The sequence below is a fragment of the Capra hircus genome, chromosome 14 (assembly GCF_001704415.2).
Source record: "Capra hircus breed San Clemente chromosome 14, ASM170441v1, whole genome shotgun sequence".
NCBI lineage: Eukaryota > Metazoa > Chordata > Mammalia > Artiodactyla > Bovidae > Capra > Capra hircus.
In genome coordinates, this window is record NC_030821.1 from 14,852,706 (window position 1) to 14,868,601 (window position 15,896).

At 40.4% G+C, this 15,896-nt stretch overlaps 1 protein-coding gene across 2 annotated transcripts in view; it reads left to right on the plus strand.

The window, feature by feature from the left end:
* Positions 1-15,896, plus strand: part of CPQ (carboxypeptidase Q) — a 567,536-nt gene that overhangs the window by 184,119 nt on the left and 367,521 nt on the right. For both annotated transcript variants that reach the window (XM_018058258.1, XM_018058257.1), the window contains exon 3: positions 15,364-15,571. In XM_018058258.1, coding sequence (XP_017913747.1) covers positions 15,364-15,571 — 208 coding nt within the window. The remainder of the gene's footprint in view (positions 1-15,363; positions 15,572-15,896) is intronic.

Sequence of the window (15,896 nt, forward strand, 5' to 3'; positions counted from 1 at the left end):
CATACCCTAGAAATCATTGCCCAGTCTAATGTAATCAAGCTTTCCTTCTGTTTTCTTTGAGGAGTTTTATAGTTTCAAGTCTATGTTTAGTGCTTTAATCCATTTTGAGTTAAGTTTTGTATAAGGTGTAAGGTAAATTTCAATTTCTCTTTCACATGTGGATATCTAGTTTTCCCAACATCAGCTGTTCAAGTTGTCTTGACATCCTTGTCAAAGATCAGTTGACTATATCTGCGAGGGTTTTATCCTTGGGCTCTCTATTCTATTTCATTGGCCTGTTTATCTAGTTCTATGCCAGTATCACTAGTATGACCAACCTAGATAGCATATTCAGAAGCAAAGACATTACTTTGCTGACTAAGGTCCATTTAGTCAAGGCTATGGTTTTTCCTTGTGGTCATGTATGGATGTGAGAGTTGGACTGTGAAGAAGGCTGAGCGCCGAAGAATTGATGCTTTTGAACTGTGGTGTTGGAGAAGACTCTTGAGAGTCCCTTGAACTGCAAGGAGATCCAACCAGTCCATCCTAAAGGAGATCAGCCCTGGGATTTCTTTGGGAGGAATGATGCTAAAGCTGAAACTCCAGTACTTTGGCCACCTCATGCGAAGAGTTGACTCATTGGTAAAGACTCTGATGCTGGGAGGGATCGGGGGCAGGAGGAGAAGGGGACGACAGAGGATGAGATGGCTGGATGGCATCACCGACTCCATGGACATGAGTTTGGGTGAACTCTGGGAGTTGGTGATGGACAGGGAGGCCTGGCGTGCTGCGATTCATGGGGTCACAAAGAGTTGGACATGACTGAGCGACTGAACTGATCTGTGTTAAATTTCAAAAGATTTTCATGTCTTTGATCTCTCTATAACTTATTTTTCTATATATTAGAAGGTCGAGGGTAGTTTAATATTATTCTAGGATCTTTCATAGAATGAGTTATCATTTCTCCACTGATTGGAGTGTTGTATTCTTTGTCATCTTGTATCATATACCAAACTTTCATCGCTGGGTGGGTCTATTTCTGGACTCTATTCTTTTCCATTAGTTTCTTTTTCTTTCCAAGTAGTAGTACTACATTTTTTCATTATGTAAGCTCTATAATAAGTCATACTATCTAGCAATACCCTCTCTGTGTTTTGTTGTTATTGAGATGTTCCAGGCTATTTTTGGCTTCCATTCTCAATATGGACACAAGAATGGATTTTTTTCTGTAATATATTCACAATTTTTCACATTAATTTCTGTTGCCATTAATAATAACATAATTTTCTCTGTTACATTTTAAACATCAGGATCTCCTTGGTATGTAGGATGTTTTAATTTGTGTATATTGATTGTGTAAACAGTGTGACTATTTTCTCTAATATTTTGTCTATGGATTTTTCTCAGATTATCTACAGATGATTATGTCATTCTCAAATAAAGACATCTTGTTCTTTCCTTCCAGTACTAAAGTATTTGCTCTATTTCCTTGCCTTGCTTCATTGGTTAAGATGTCTAGTATATTGCTGAATAGAAGTTGTGATAACAACCTTGTTTTAATCTTATTTAATGCTTGAAACTTGAAGTTACAAGGTCATCAGCACCTTGGATACAGTCCTACATGATCTTGAAAAATAGAAGATGGATTATCACTGTTCACACTTAAAACCTCTCAATTATTTCCAACTAATTAATAAATACCCGAATTCCTTAAAGTGGCCCTCAAGATTCTGCCCAAATTGGTCCATTCTACCCATCCAGCTTCATTCTGTATCGCTCTACTGCTCTCCCTGGTCCTCTTTCACTTCCTTGGATGTCATCTCACTTCAGAGCTTTTGCATATGCTATTTGGTCAGCTGGGACTATTTTATTTTTCCCTTTCCACTCCTGCTCCACCTGCTTAATGTCTGTTCATCTCACAGGTTCTTAACTAAATGTTTCCTTTTCTTAGAAGATTTTCAAGATCCTTTCAGACCAGGTCAAGTCCCAAGGACTCCAATTGCAGAGCATCGTGTATTAAGTTGTAATTATAATATGTTTGCTGGTTTTGATGGTTACCGACCTTACCCACTAGAATGTAATCTTCATTTAGTGAAACCACCATATCATTGATTGTATCTTTAGCACTTTGGAATGGCCTAGCGTATTGGAAGGGCTCAAATACATTTATTGAATAAACAAATTATTGTAGGTGAACATCTCTTTTAAAATGGAAATATAGGGACTTCCCTAGTGGTCCAGTGGTTAAGACTCCATGCTTCTGCTGCAGGGAGTGTGGGTTCAATTCTTGGAGAACTAAGATCCCACATGATATGGGACGACCAAAAAATATGTATATATATACACACCTCTCCCACTCTAACATCACTTATTTAAGTTGAGTCTAGTTTGATTCAGTTATGTGCTGAATCAGATAGATATTTGGCCGAGCATGGAAAGATGGGTTATTTGTAAAACAGGAAGGAATAGGGTAGAGGATATAGGGAATAAGTGAATTTGGGTATCCCAAAGGCAACATAAGATCTTTGAATATTAGAAAAGTTAATGGTACTTATTCATTTGTGAGGCTTCAGAACATTTTCGCTTTTCTTTTCCACTTTCTAAGTCCAGGGATTTGTGGAACAGAATCAGTTGTTGGGCACCTTCGAAGATTATTGGCCACCTGAGGAGAGAGTCCTAGAAAGCTTATCAGTACATGCTTACTTAAGTTAATTGGGAGGGAATCTATGTGGCATGGGGTGAGAAGAGAATGGATTTGGAGTCAGTCTGACCTAAATATATTCAAATTCTGCCACTTTGTAGTTTGATAAGATCTTTAAACTTTCCTGTACCTTCCTGAAACTTCATATTTTCTCACCTATTAAATGTGGTTAATGCCTTTATGCTTAAATCACTCCTGCTTAAACTGTATGGTGATAGCTTTTAATTATAATTGTAATGGGATTGACATTGATAGCTGAGTTTATGTCCTTCCAGTCAATGGACTTTAATAAACGGCATCCTGGAAATTTTCTCATGTAATGCATATGATTCTGATATTTCAATCATGTCTCTAGAACCTTCTTTTAGAGGCAGATTGCTGTATCAAACTAATCATGAACCTGAGCCAGGTTTATTATTGAGAGCAGATATTCTGTTTGGTTACAGTATTTTTTTCCTAACTTTTACTTCTCTAAGAAGAGCATAAGACAGTTAACATTTCAAAACATAGCTTTACAAAAATCCCATTTTGGAATGCCAGATTGTCACAGAGTTATTTTATATCTCTAATATAACACTACAATAACATTATTTTATACTTGGTACAAACATAACCACACCAGTTTCTATCATTTTTGCCCTTGATTTTTGAGGATAGAATTTAGAAAATGCATTCAGCTATGAAACATTGAAATCTCCTGAAAGTATATAGAATTATTTAACTGCGCAACAGGGCTTCTTGTTTCTTTGGAAGTAACATCAGGTGGGTTAGCTAACTGAGCTGCCAAGACTGTATTTTAATGATCTCTAGGGCTTATCTCCTACTTAAAATTCTTTGTCATTTAGTCTATGTGTGTTAAATCACTGACGCTTACTAAATTCTTCTTCAGATTTGTTTTTTTTCTACTGTTTGGTGTTTGATCGCTTTGATGTTTGATAGGAGGAAGACAGTAGTTATCTAATTTTCACTGAACAGTCTTCCCTGAGGCATTAAATATATTATTCTATATCTTATCTGTCATCAGCTGCAGATTATAAAATACCGATAGAAACTTGGAATTCAAGGCTCCTACATCACTCAGCTCTTCCTCAGTAATGCATGATAATACACAACTCCCAAATCTCTGTGGCTTGCAACCACTAAATTTCGTGTCATATGCATGCATGGATGCTAAGTTGCTTCAGTCATGTCCAATTCTTTGCAACCCTATGGACTATAGCCCATCAGGTTCCTCTGTCCATGGGATTCTCCAGGCAAGAATACTGGAGTGGGTTGCCATGCCCTCCTCCAGGGATTTTCTGACCCACCGCGTCTTAAACCCACATCTCTATCTCTTCTGCTTTGGCAGGTGGGTTCTTTACCACAAGCGCCACCTGGGAAGTTCCAAGGTTTATGTCATATATATAACATAAATTTATAAACATAAACTTTTTAAATAATATATTTAAAATATATTTATATATGCATTATATATTTTATATATATGTTTATATAATATGTATGTTAAGTTGGTAATGCCTTTGTTTCTACCTCAGATATCTTTTTTCACCCCAGGATTCAGGCTGAACGAAAAACCCATCTGGGACACTCCATTCTCGTGGCTGAAAGTAAAGGGCTCTTCAAAGGCAGTCAGAACTTAACAATAGCTCTTACATCTCCTGCCCAGCTGTGACCACACACCCTGGCCACTCACATTCCATTGGCCAGAACAAGTCTCATGGCAAACCCAGTGTTCCAAGAGATACCCTGCAGTTTACAAGGCAATTGATGAGTAGGTGGTCATTTTTTTAATAGAGAAGCTTAGAGGAAATCATCAAATTTAGCACAGATGTAATTTTAGATAGGGCTACTGGCATCTTTTTCTGTTTTGGCCTGTTCTTCTGATGCTACTTAAAAATGTTCCTTCCCTCCTCCTCTCTCCCATCACTCCTTCTGTGCTTATTGCTGCCAAGTAGACCCATGAAACCTACTCAACTTCTTTGCCCAGCCTGACTTGAGTTCTTTATGATATGCTGCCTAAGTTATCAATTTAGGCTAAATTGACAAGAAGTCACACAGCCTCTGGAGCTGTCTGACCTGATAAAGACTAGCTCTGCTCCGAGCCAAGAGGCTCCCTCTTTGTTGAAGTCATACCCACTATTTTTGTTTTACTTCTGGTAATCGTTTGAAATGAAATTTTATATAAATCATATATTTATTGCTTATACTTATTTTATGTATGTCCAGACCCCTTGCATACCTACTCTTGTCTTATAATGCTTTGTAATACACAGAATAATTTTTACCTCTATCATCTTATACAGTGCTCCCACGAATCCTGGTGGTATCAGTATTGTGATTCTCGTGTTATAGGCTGGGGAAAGTTGGGCAACTTGTTCCGGATCAAAGGCTAGTGAGCCTTGTAGCCAATATATAATGATGGAGACTTCTTATTACTGATAAAGAAATACCCCATTTAAAGTATATCGTGAAGGATAACATATATATAATGTAATATATAAACACTTTGTAAAAAAGTTTTAGAGTAAGATGCTTGTTTTACCAATAGGATTCACATTATTTAGATGGAGAAAGAAAAATATCATATGGTATCACTTACATGTGAAATTTTTATTATAAAACAGAAATAGAAAACAATTTTATGGTTAACAAGGGATAAGGGGAGAGGGGTAAATTGAGAGATTGGAATTGACATATACACACTAGTATAGTATATGTAAAATAGATAATTAATAGAGGACCTACTGCATAGCGCATGAAACTCTGTAATGACCAATATGGGAAAAGAATCTAAAAAAGTGAGATATGTATAACTGATTTATTTTGCTGTTCACCTGAAACTAGCACAATATTGTAAGTCAACTATACTTCAATAGAAATTAAACAAACAGAAATTTTCAAAATTGTCTTCATTTTGAATGATTTGATCACTAAATTTCAGTTGATATACAACTTTCCCCAGGAAAACCGTTATGTAGATTGGGCAGTACAGACAGTGGAGTGCAAAACTCCAAGTCAGTCTCCCCATCACAGTGAAAGATGTCCCTTCCACACTATTGCCCAAAGTCGGTTCACTGTTCTTTTTCTCTACTGCCCCGTGCTACTCCAAGCCACTGTCACCTCTCAGGCAGAATGTGGCGGTGGTGCAAGCCTGCCTCCTTACCTCCTCCAATGCTCCATCACCCTGGGCCCAGTGATGTTTTCTAAATGTAAATCTGAATTTGCCTGACTTCTCAATCCCCACCCAAATGCCTTCCATAGTACGGCTATAGGGCTCCCGTGCGATGTTGCCTACATACCGCCCGTCTCCTCTCATGCTATCCTCTCCCTGACTGTCTCAGTTTAGTTCAATTCAGTCGCTCAGTCGTGTCCGACTCTCTGTGACCCCATGAATCGCAGCACACCAGGCCTCCCTGTCCATCACCAACTCCCAGAGTTCACTCACACTCACGTCCATCAAGTCAGTGATGCCATCCAGCCATCTCATCCTCTGTCGTCCCCTTCTCCTCCTGACCCCAATCCCTCCCAGCATCAGAGTCTTTTCCAATGAGTCAACTCTTCGCATGAGGTGGCCAAAGTACTGGAGTTTCAGCTTTAGCATCATTCCTTCCAAAGAACACCCAGGGCTGATCTCCTTCAGAATGGACTGGTTGGATCTCCTTGCAGTCCAAGGGACTCTCAAGAGTCTTCTCCAACACCACAGTTCAAAAGCATCAATTCTTCGGCGCTCTGCCTTCTTCACAGTCCGACTCTCACATCCATACATGACTACTGGAAAAACCACAGCCTTGACTAGATGGACCTTAGTCAGCAAAGTAATGTCTCTGCTTTTGAATATGCTATCTAGGTTGGTCATAACTTTTCTTCCAAGGAGTAAGCGTCTTTTAATTTCATGGCTGCAGTCACCATCTGCAGTGATTTTGGAGCCCAAAAAATAAAGTCTGACATTGTTTCCACTGTTTCCCCGTCTATTTCCCTTGGGACCGGATGCCACGATCTTCGTTTTCTGAATGTTGAGCTTTAAGCCAACTTTTTCACTCTCCTCTTTCACTTTCATCAAGAGGCTTTTTCGTTCCTCTTCACTTTCTGCCATAAGGGTGGTGTCATCTGCATATCTGAGGTTATTGATATTTCTCCTGGCAATCTTGATTCCAGCTTGTGTTTCTTCCAGCCCAGCGTTTCTCATGATAACTCTGCATAGAAGTTAAATAAGCAGGGTGACAATATACAGCCTTGACGTACTCCTTTTCCTATTTGGAACCAGTCTGTTGTTCCATGTCCACACTGGAACCACAGTACTCTCCTCCCTTCCACCTCACCCCAGCCTCCCTGCCAATGTCCCGTAGCCCCTCAACACTCATTCCTGGGATCGCAAGGACTTCCCTGGTGGCTCAGATGGTAGAGAATGTGTTTGCAGTGCAGAAGACCTGGGTTTGATCTCGTGAAGTTTCCCTGGAGAAGGAAATGGCAACCCACTCCAGTATTCTTGCCTGGGAAATACTATGGACAGAGGAGCCAGGCGGACTATGGGGTCACAAAGAGTCAGACACGACTGAGCAACTAACAACACACCTTCTCAGCAAAGCTAAGGTGAAATAGAAACTCACCTCTCTATCTCCACTATCACTGAGGCCTGTGGATTTTATTCCTTACATACCACTGGAAGCTGACCAAGGTGCACAGTATCTTGCAGCTGCTCACTTTACCAGACGTATTAGATAACTGGTTTTGGCGAAAGCCCTCGCTCACCCACACCAATCCCCATTACAAGGAAATACCAGGGGCTGGGGACAAGGCTACCATTTCAGACATGTTTCAAACCAACCATGTTTCAAAGTACCTGTGTTTCAAACACAGTGCACCTCATGTTCTAGGCTATGAATGCTCCCTCTGATAATCACTAAGGTTAATCAAGGTGCCTAATTGCCTTGCCTGCTGTGGAAGCAGTTTGGATTCTAAGTGATCAGATTGCTAAGGACTGGTCTGTGCTGTATGCTGTGGCTAAGAGTGTTGCTGAGTTGGGTCTCTGGACAACCTGAGTGGCCTACATTACTTGTTGCTTAAAAATAGTGGTCCTGGGGTAGGTACCTCTCCAGCAAAAGACAAAACGTGCAAACTCTGTATTTTAGAGGTCAAGGTAGACCAGCTGCTTTGCTTGTGGCCCATCCTCAAGTGTTAGTGTGGAAAGACAGCTTGCGGCATGCTGTGATGTTGAACAAACGAAATGGTGAGAATTTATTGTGTCCTTGGATTGTGATGAAGTCAGGTCCAGGCTCACTTGCAAGGCGGACAGACAAGGTTTGATTGGAGCCGGCTCTCGGAGGCCAGTGTGGGTAGGGCGATTCTGTCACTGGAGCAGTGTTTTGCCTCTTACTCTTCTAACTTTCACTCAGATAATAGCTTCAGTTCACTTCAATCGCTCAGTCATGTCCAACTCTTTGCGACCCCATGGACTGCAGCATGCCAGACCTCCCTGTCTATCACCAACTCCCAGAGTTTACTCAAACTCATGTCCATTGAGTCGGTGATGCCATCCAACCATCTCATCCTCTGTCGTCCCTTTTCCTCCCACCTTCAATCTTCCTGAGCATCAGTGTCTTCTCCAGTGAGTCAGTTCTTCGCATCAGGCGGCCAAAGTATTGGAGTTTCAGCTTCAGCATCAGTCCTTCCAATGAATATTCAGGACTGATTTCATTTAGGATGGCCTGGTTGGATCTCCTTGCAGTCCAAGGGGCTCTCAAGAGTCTTCTCCAACACAACAGTTCAAAAACATTAATTCTTTCATGCTCAGCTTTATCTATAGTCCAACTCTCACATCCATACATGACTCCTGGAAAAGCCATAGCTTTGACTAGACGGACCTTTGTTGGCAGAGTAATGTCTCTGCCTTTTAATATGCTGTCTAGGTTGGTCATAACTTTCCTTCCAAGGAGTAAATGTCTTTTAATTTCACTACTGCAGTCACCATCTGTAGTGATTTTGGAACCCCTAAAAATAAAGTCTGCCACTGTTTCCACTGTTTCCCCATCTGTTTGCCATGAAGTAATGGGACTGGATGCTGTGATCTTAGTGTTCTGAATATTGAGCTTTAAGCCAACTTTTTCATAAGATAATAGCTTAGTTTAACCATATTTTCCTGAAAATTATTTCAAGGAGACTCTTCTACTTGTCTTCTTAGAATTCAAAGAATGATAGGGGTCCATAAATATCTCGGTTAACAATTAGAAGATTTTAGAGTGTCCCACTATCTGTTTTTGGGGACCTGGCAGGAAGTCTATTCACTGAATTTGAATAGATGTTTCACCTATTTTGGGGTTCCCTTCTTTGTTCTTTACCTGGGAATGCCCTTTTCTTTATTTTCAGCCTACTGAAATCTTTTAAGTCCCACTTAAAGTTTTATCTTATTGGGACGCTTGCAAGATTTCCCCCTATCAGAATTGATATGGATTTATGTTACTTTTTTCATGAAATTTTACTCTGTACTTTCAGCACTTGTGACATCCTGTGCTTTTTAAAGTTATTATTTACCTATTTTTCTTCCCCAGATTATACAACTTTTGAGGACAGAAATGGAACTTAAATTTCCTATTATCCCCAATGCTCAACACAAATCCCACCCAGTAGGAGGGCTATAAATTTTTTCAATAACTTTGAATCTTTAATGCTTATTCTTCCATGAAAAGGTTGGTGCATAATCATTATCATCTTCTCCCCAAAAAGATGGATGTTCAGAAAGGACTGTTCTGAAGTTCTTTTTATTTGCCTTGTCATGAGTTTGCAATTTCCTTACCACTTCAGGCCAAAACATCAGATTTCCAAGCACAGCTCTTCTCCTTTTTTTCTGTAATTGAATTCAGGAAAACCAACCACTCCACTGGACCTAGTAGCCTTGTATAGCACACGTGGTATAAGATTACGTGGTGAAGAGTGAGACACTAGGCTTTCTTTGAGGTGGGGCTGGAGTAATTCTTATTTGGGGTTAAGTCTTTTGAAATCAGAATCCATTTCCTGAGATTTCCCACTTTGAATTGAGCCCCAGAGACATGTTTTTCTGTCTGTAATCTTTTCCTTTTAATAATAGAAAACATTATGAAATTCTCACGTCACTATCTTCCTACTCTTAACTGTTCTTGGGAGGAATCAGGGCAGAAGAGACTGAGATTTATGTCTCTGTATCAAATTTTCCATAGAATAAATGATCCCAGCCAGCACCACAGCAGTCAGCGTCTGTCGTCTCTGCAAGAAAACTGCAGCACTAGCTATGCACAGGGTGAGGCGTTTAAAAAAATAAGTGAATCAATTTTGAAAACGAGAAATGGAGGACTAGAAGTGGAGAACAGAAGGGAACCTGAGGCTTTTTATACTAGTTTTATAATATAATCAGCTTTACTAAGAGAATCACGTTATAATATGAATACTTTTACCTTCAGTCTTTCTTACATTTCCTTCAGAATTAACTACCACCATTCTTTTCATCACTCTAAGAGTTTGATGGCTCTTGTCCTAGAGTAAAACATCCCTCACAGCTCCCCCGTGAGAAGACTAGGACCTAGTGTGGTAACAGTGCTCTGATGTATGAACAAGATGCAGGGAAAATAAAGGATAACTTTAGGCAGCTTTTTATATACTTACTTATGTTTCTTATTCCTCTTCAGATGAAAATCCAGAGCTTTTCTTTTGATATGTTTTACATTTCAAAAGAAGATAGCAATGATGTTAATAGGAAGAGCATGACCCTTGGATTCAGATGACCGATAATTCAAGTTTTCGTTTCAGCACCTCGTAGTTGTGTAAATTTATTTCAATGCACTTTGTGTTCCTAATGACTACTTTGCAGAGTTGCTGTGAACACTGGTTTAAACTCAAATATCACTATTATTATTTTATCAATTATACTCACTTACAGAAATATATAACTTCCTTGGAAGTATACATTTTAAGGGAGTGATCATGGATGGGGTATTATTACACTTTTATTATTTGGTTTCTCTTTATTTCATTCTGTATATGCATGTGTACATGTGTGCATTTGTGTCTATGAGTGTGTATGAGTAAAAAATTTCACATATTACCTGTCAGGTACCACTTAAGGCATTTTGATAATATTAATGAATAAGGCAGACAAGAATTTCTACCCTAACCCCCCCACTCCCACCCCATGGAGCTTACATTACTGTAGTAGAAGCAGCTGGAAGCTGACAACTGCTATTGAAAAATTAAGCTAGGAAAGAGAGATGGGGGTTGGGAGTGGGTTACAATTATTAATAAGGAGTTCAGGACACCTGATAATGGTTTTATGTTTGAGGTTTTCATATACTAGTTTTAAGAACGAGGGCATGAAAAGAAGGGAGCAGAGAGGAGAGAAAAGAATAGCAGCCTGCTGATTTGTAGGAGAGCAGAAGGATTTCCTTTGTGTAACGTGTCAAAACGCAACTAATACGGAAGAGTGAGGTTTTCCAGATGGCCTGGTTTTTTTTATTCATTTTGAGCAAAAATCTTATGTAAGTATTTTTGTACACACCCTGACTTCCCAAACAGTGGGTACTGAATACAGGCTGCTCTAGGAGGCCCTGCCGTGATGGCCGCGTCTGTTCCTGCTCTGGTGCCATTCTACGCAGTAGCCACTATTTACATGTGGCTATCTAAATTTGAGTATAAGTTGATTAAAAGAAATGGCATTAAAAATTCAGTTTCTGAGTCCCATTAGTCACATTTAAAGTGTTCAGGGGACCCCGCTGGTAGTCCAGTGGCTAAGACTCTGCAATCCCAATGCAGAGGGCCTGGGTTTGATCCCTGGTCGGGGAACTAGATCTCACATGCCCCAGCTAAGAGTTTCTCTGCTGCATTTAAGAGCCTGCCTGCCAAAATGTAGACCAAAACTCCTGCCACAACCAAGACCTGGTGCAGCCAAGTAAACGCATAAATAACGTGCCGTAGCCACGTGTCTAATGGCCGCCGTTAGCCCAGACACAGAACATTTCTGATACTGCAAAAATGTCAGTAAGTGCATATTTGTTATGTTTCATGTTCCTGTCTCTGAGGTTGCCTTTTTTCCCCCTGTGGTACTGCTATCAGCTTCCAAACCTATCTCTTCTTTTTGATACATTGTTTCCCATAGTTCATAGGTTTAAGCACTAGATTTAGAATTTTATATAAATAAGGGTAACTGAGCTTTAAGAGCAGAAGAGCTTCCTTATGTTCAAGTGCCTGAGTTTTTATACTTGGGGTTTATATTTCTGTTCTGACTGCCTCAAGGCCTTTTTCACTTGGTTATTGTTGTGCAGCTGTGCTCTGGGTGGTCAGAGAGTCAGACTGCTGAGTTATTGTGGGAGAAGTGCTCTCAAACTTTAAAGATAAAATTGCGCTTCTATGGAAATGCTTCAGATCCAGTCAATGGCCCCTTATTTGGAGCAGTGCCATTTGAGGGAAGCTTATTGACTGGCTGCCTACACACACGCTGAGCACTATGTTAGGCCCAGGAGATACAAACCAAGGTAAACACAGCCCCAGACCCTGAAGAGTTCCTGGTTTAGGTGGTATTGTCAATCATAAATAAGCAAAGTTTCATTGTCTCTTAGGCATTCCTGGTGGCTCAGTGGTAAAAAAAAATCTGCCTGATAATGAAGGAGCCCTGGGTTTGATCCCTGAGCTGAGAAGATCCCCTGGAGAAGGAAATGGCAACCCACTCCAGTATTCTTGCCAGGGAAATCCCATGGACAGAGGAGCCTGGAGGGCTGCATTCCATGGGGTTGTGAAGAGTCAGGCATGACTGAGCGACTAAACAACAACATTGTCTAGTGCCTGGGTATGCCCAGGAGACTGAAAGTCAAGAGTTGAGTGGCTCTCTCACCAGCCAGCCTTCCCGAAGGTAGGGGGAGGGGGTGACACAAAGAAGCCAGAGGCCTCGAGAATGCTCCCTAAAGTGATGATTCTTTTTTTTTTCTATGTCTTATCTAAATTTTATTTTTATTGGAGTATAGTTGACAGAGGATGAGATGGCTGGGTGGCGTCACCGACTCAATGGACATGAGTTTGAGTAATCTCCGGCAGTTGGTGACGGACAGAGGCCTGGCGTGCTGCAGTCCATGGGGTTGTAGAGTCGGACACGACTGAGCAACTGAGCTGAACTGAACTGAATAGCTGGTTTACAAGGTTGCGCTAGTTTCAAAGCCTGTCTGTCTGTATAGACACGGGCTCCCTCTCATGTGTACAGTAAAGTGAATCAGTCATACATATTCACATATCTACTCTTTCTTAGATTCTTTCCTGATACAGGTTGTTGCAGAATATTGTGTACAGTTTGAGGGAGTGATTCTTAAACAGCATCTGAGGGATAAATAGGTGTTAGTCACGTGACAAAGTTGGGAGCATGGGGTCAACAAGACATATCTACCATAGTGTGAACAAAGACACTGAGAAATGAACTGCTGTGGTGAGAGTGGGAACTTTTAACTTTAGTATTGACCTGCTTTAAAATAAAAGGGAGCCCATGTCTATACAGACAGACAGGCTTTGACGGTTCCTTTGGAGTGATAGGTAATGGGCAGAGGGGGCAGGGGGCAGGGGCCAGGGAGATGGTGGCACAGGCTGCTCTGACTTTTCCGCAGTCCGAGTCCTTCACCCTGGCGGCTCTCTGGAAGTTAAAGTTGAGGGAGCTGGGCTGGAGGCTGGGACACTAGCAGTGGCGAGGTGGAGGAGGAGGAACTCATGGTCCAAACAGAAGGGCACCAGAGTGATGTGAGAGGCGTAATGTGGTGGAGCAGAGGCCCTGCTTTTAGGTAATACTTAAGGAGTAAGAATCTCAGCATCTGAGGACTGATGGGACCTAAAGGATGAAGGAGACAGACGAATTGGAGATGACCCTAAGCTTGCAGGAAAGCGGGTTAATTTGAAGACTTCTTGCAAGGTCTTGGTGACAGGTTTTGACCTATAGCTGCTTCTAATGTTCTGCACTGGCAACTGATGTCTAGGTTAGGTTTTGGCTCATTAGGACTCTGTCACTCACATTTGTTAAAAGAACTTGAACCATAGACCCTAGTGAAGTACTCCCCTTGTATGATTTTAATTTTGCAGTGGCCAATGAAAATTTATAGAAACTTGGCTTCATTTCTAGTGGCTCCAATCCAGATACCAAAATTACCCCATTGCTGGGACACCCCTTGGGTGGACCATTGAATCTGTTATTCATTAGAAACAGCTGAAAAGCATCAACAAAATTCCTGTGACATGCCAACAATAACGCCAGTCAAATTTCAAGGTAATTCCAGGTTTCAAAAAGTTATGAATCTCAAACTCCGTCTAGCCAAGCCTTTATTTGTGTCCTTACACATAATTATCATGTGAAAAAGCTAGTGGCTTCCTTACTCTTCATAATTGTACATTGCTTTCCTTAGATTATGAATTAAGTTCTGAGTTCTGAATGTTGGTGGAGACATACTTATAGATCTGTAGTCAGTCACTTTAAAGTGATGGTACAGATTCAGGCTGGATGGTGGAGCCAGAAGCAGAGAGCAGCCAGCTCAAAGGGTCCATTGTGGTGGGGCCGTGTTGAAAGCAAGAATTCTCTCATACCTGCAGTGTATTTAAAAAGGATTTTCCAAGTAACAGTTACTATTTTAATGACATGTTAAGCTTCCAGAAGAACTTGATTCTCTAGTTTGCAAGATTAAAGAAATATGCCAAATCCATGTGGATACTTGGGTTTTTACTGCCATATTTCATGACTGCCTGGCTAAAGCTATAAAACAGTAGGCGCCTGCCTCTTTACTTTAGATAGTTATATTTAGCTACTGCATCTGGCCTTTGTTGCTAAATATTTTTTTTCTTGTCACTGTAACTACTCCATCAAATTGAATCCTCAGTGGTCTGGCAGTTTTTGAATGACTTCTCAGAAGCTGTGAAACCTGTCCTAATCAGGAAGATCTGGGCAAGACTCGTGGTGTGAAAAAAGATGTCACATCTTTCTAAATGAGACAAGAGGACTATAGAATCGTTACATAGCATCTTCAGAATTTTTAGGTGAAGAATAGTGATATGTTTGGTAATGAACAAGTCCTATAAATTGAGACATGGGCAGTTTTCACATTCTTTAAAAAGATTCAGTACAAAGAAGGAAAGAAAACAAGCTGACTTTTTGTGGCTCTTGGGAGAAGTTACATTAACTATTTGTTAAAAATTGGAAGTATGAAAATCATTGGTTCCTAAGAATATTTTTTTTATAAACTGCCATCCTTCGTATGACGTCAATGAATGTTGTTTAGCCACATATCAAAATAGTTTTATGAAAAGATAAATATGTGTTTCATTAATCCCAAGGGAAGCTTTCTAAAATGTGTTTTTAAAATAAATAATTAGTGTCATTTTGTGAAACTCATGACCTGTTAGGGTGGGAAAGAGACAAAAAAAAGACATCTTTGCAAGCAATTTGTGATTTAATAGCAGCTGGTCAAGCAAGTTGAAAAACCTAATGAGTCGTATATTAAATGTTTTGAACACCTTTTCTCTTTCTTGGGAAACTGGCTAACCCCCACAGTCTTTCTCCCATAGCAAATGGCTCTGAAACTTTGATCTTTACAAACCGGTTTGCCAGATGTAGTGGATAGAGCATGTGTGACCTTTTGTGTGCCAGTTCAACCTGGCTGATCGGAAACCAGGCGTTAATCTTGCATGACTTTTATTTGTAGGCATTACTGCGGAAGTTCTGGTGGTGACCTCTTTCGATGAACTGCAGAGAAGGGGGCCAGACGCAGAAGGGAAGATCGTCGTTTACAATCAACCTTATACCAACTATTCCGCAGCAGTGCAGTACCGCATGGAGGGGGCGGTAGAAGCTGCCAAAGTGGGGGCTTTGGCATCCCTCATTCGATCCGTGGCTTCCTTCTCCATCTACAGGTTGGTCATCAAGTTCATTTGAAATGCTTTTAAAAACCAGGGTTTTCCATCAAAGAGAAGCCCTTACAAAATAAAAACAAACTAGTCCAGTGAAAATACTGATTGTTCACGGAATTTTCCCCCATTACACATTTGGTTATTTGTTTGTAGTATCTTCTTTGGCTTTTTCAGGATTCCAAGCATCATTGGTGCATTCCTTTAAAAAGTTTTCTACATCCACGATGATCCCATAACATTCCTTATATAACCAGTATGTTTTATGTATTTTCATTGGAGGGAGAACTGAATTCACATCTGCATTTCATCAAAGATTCCTAATGACTTC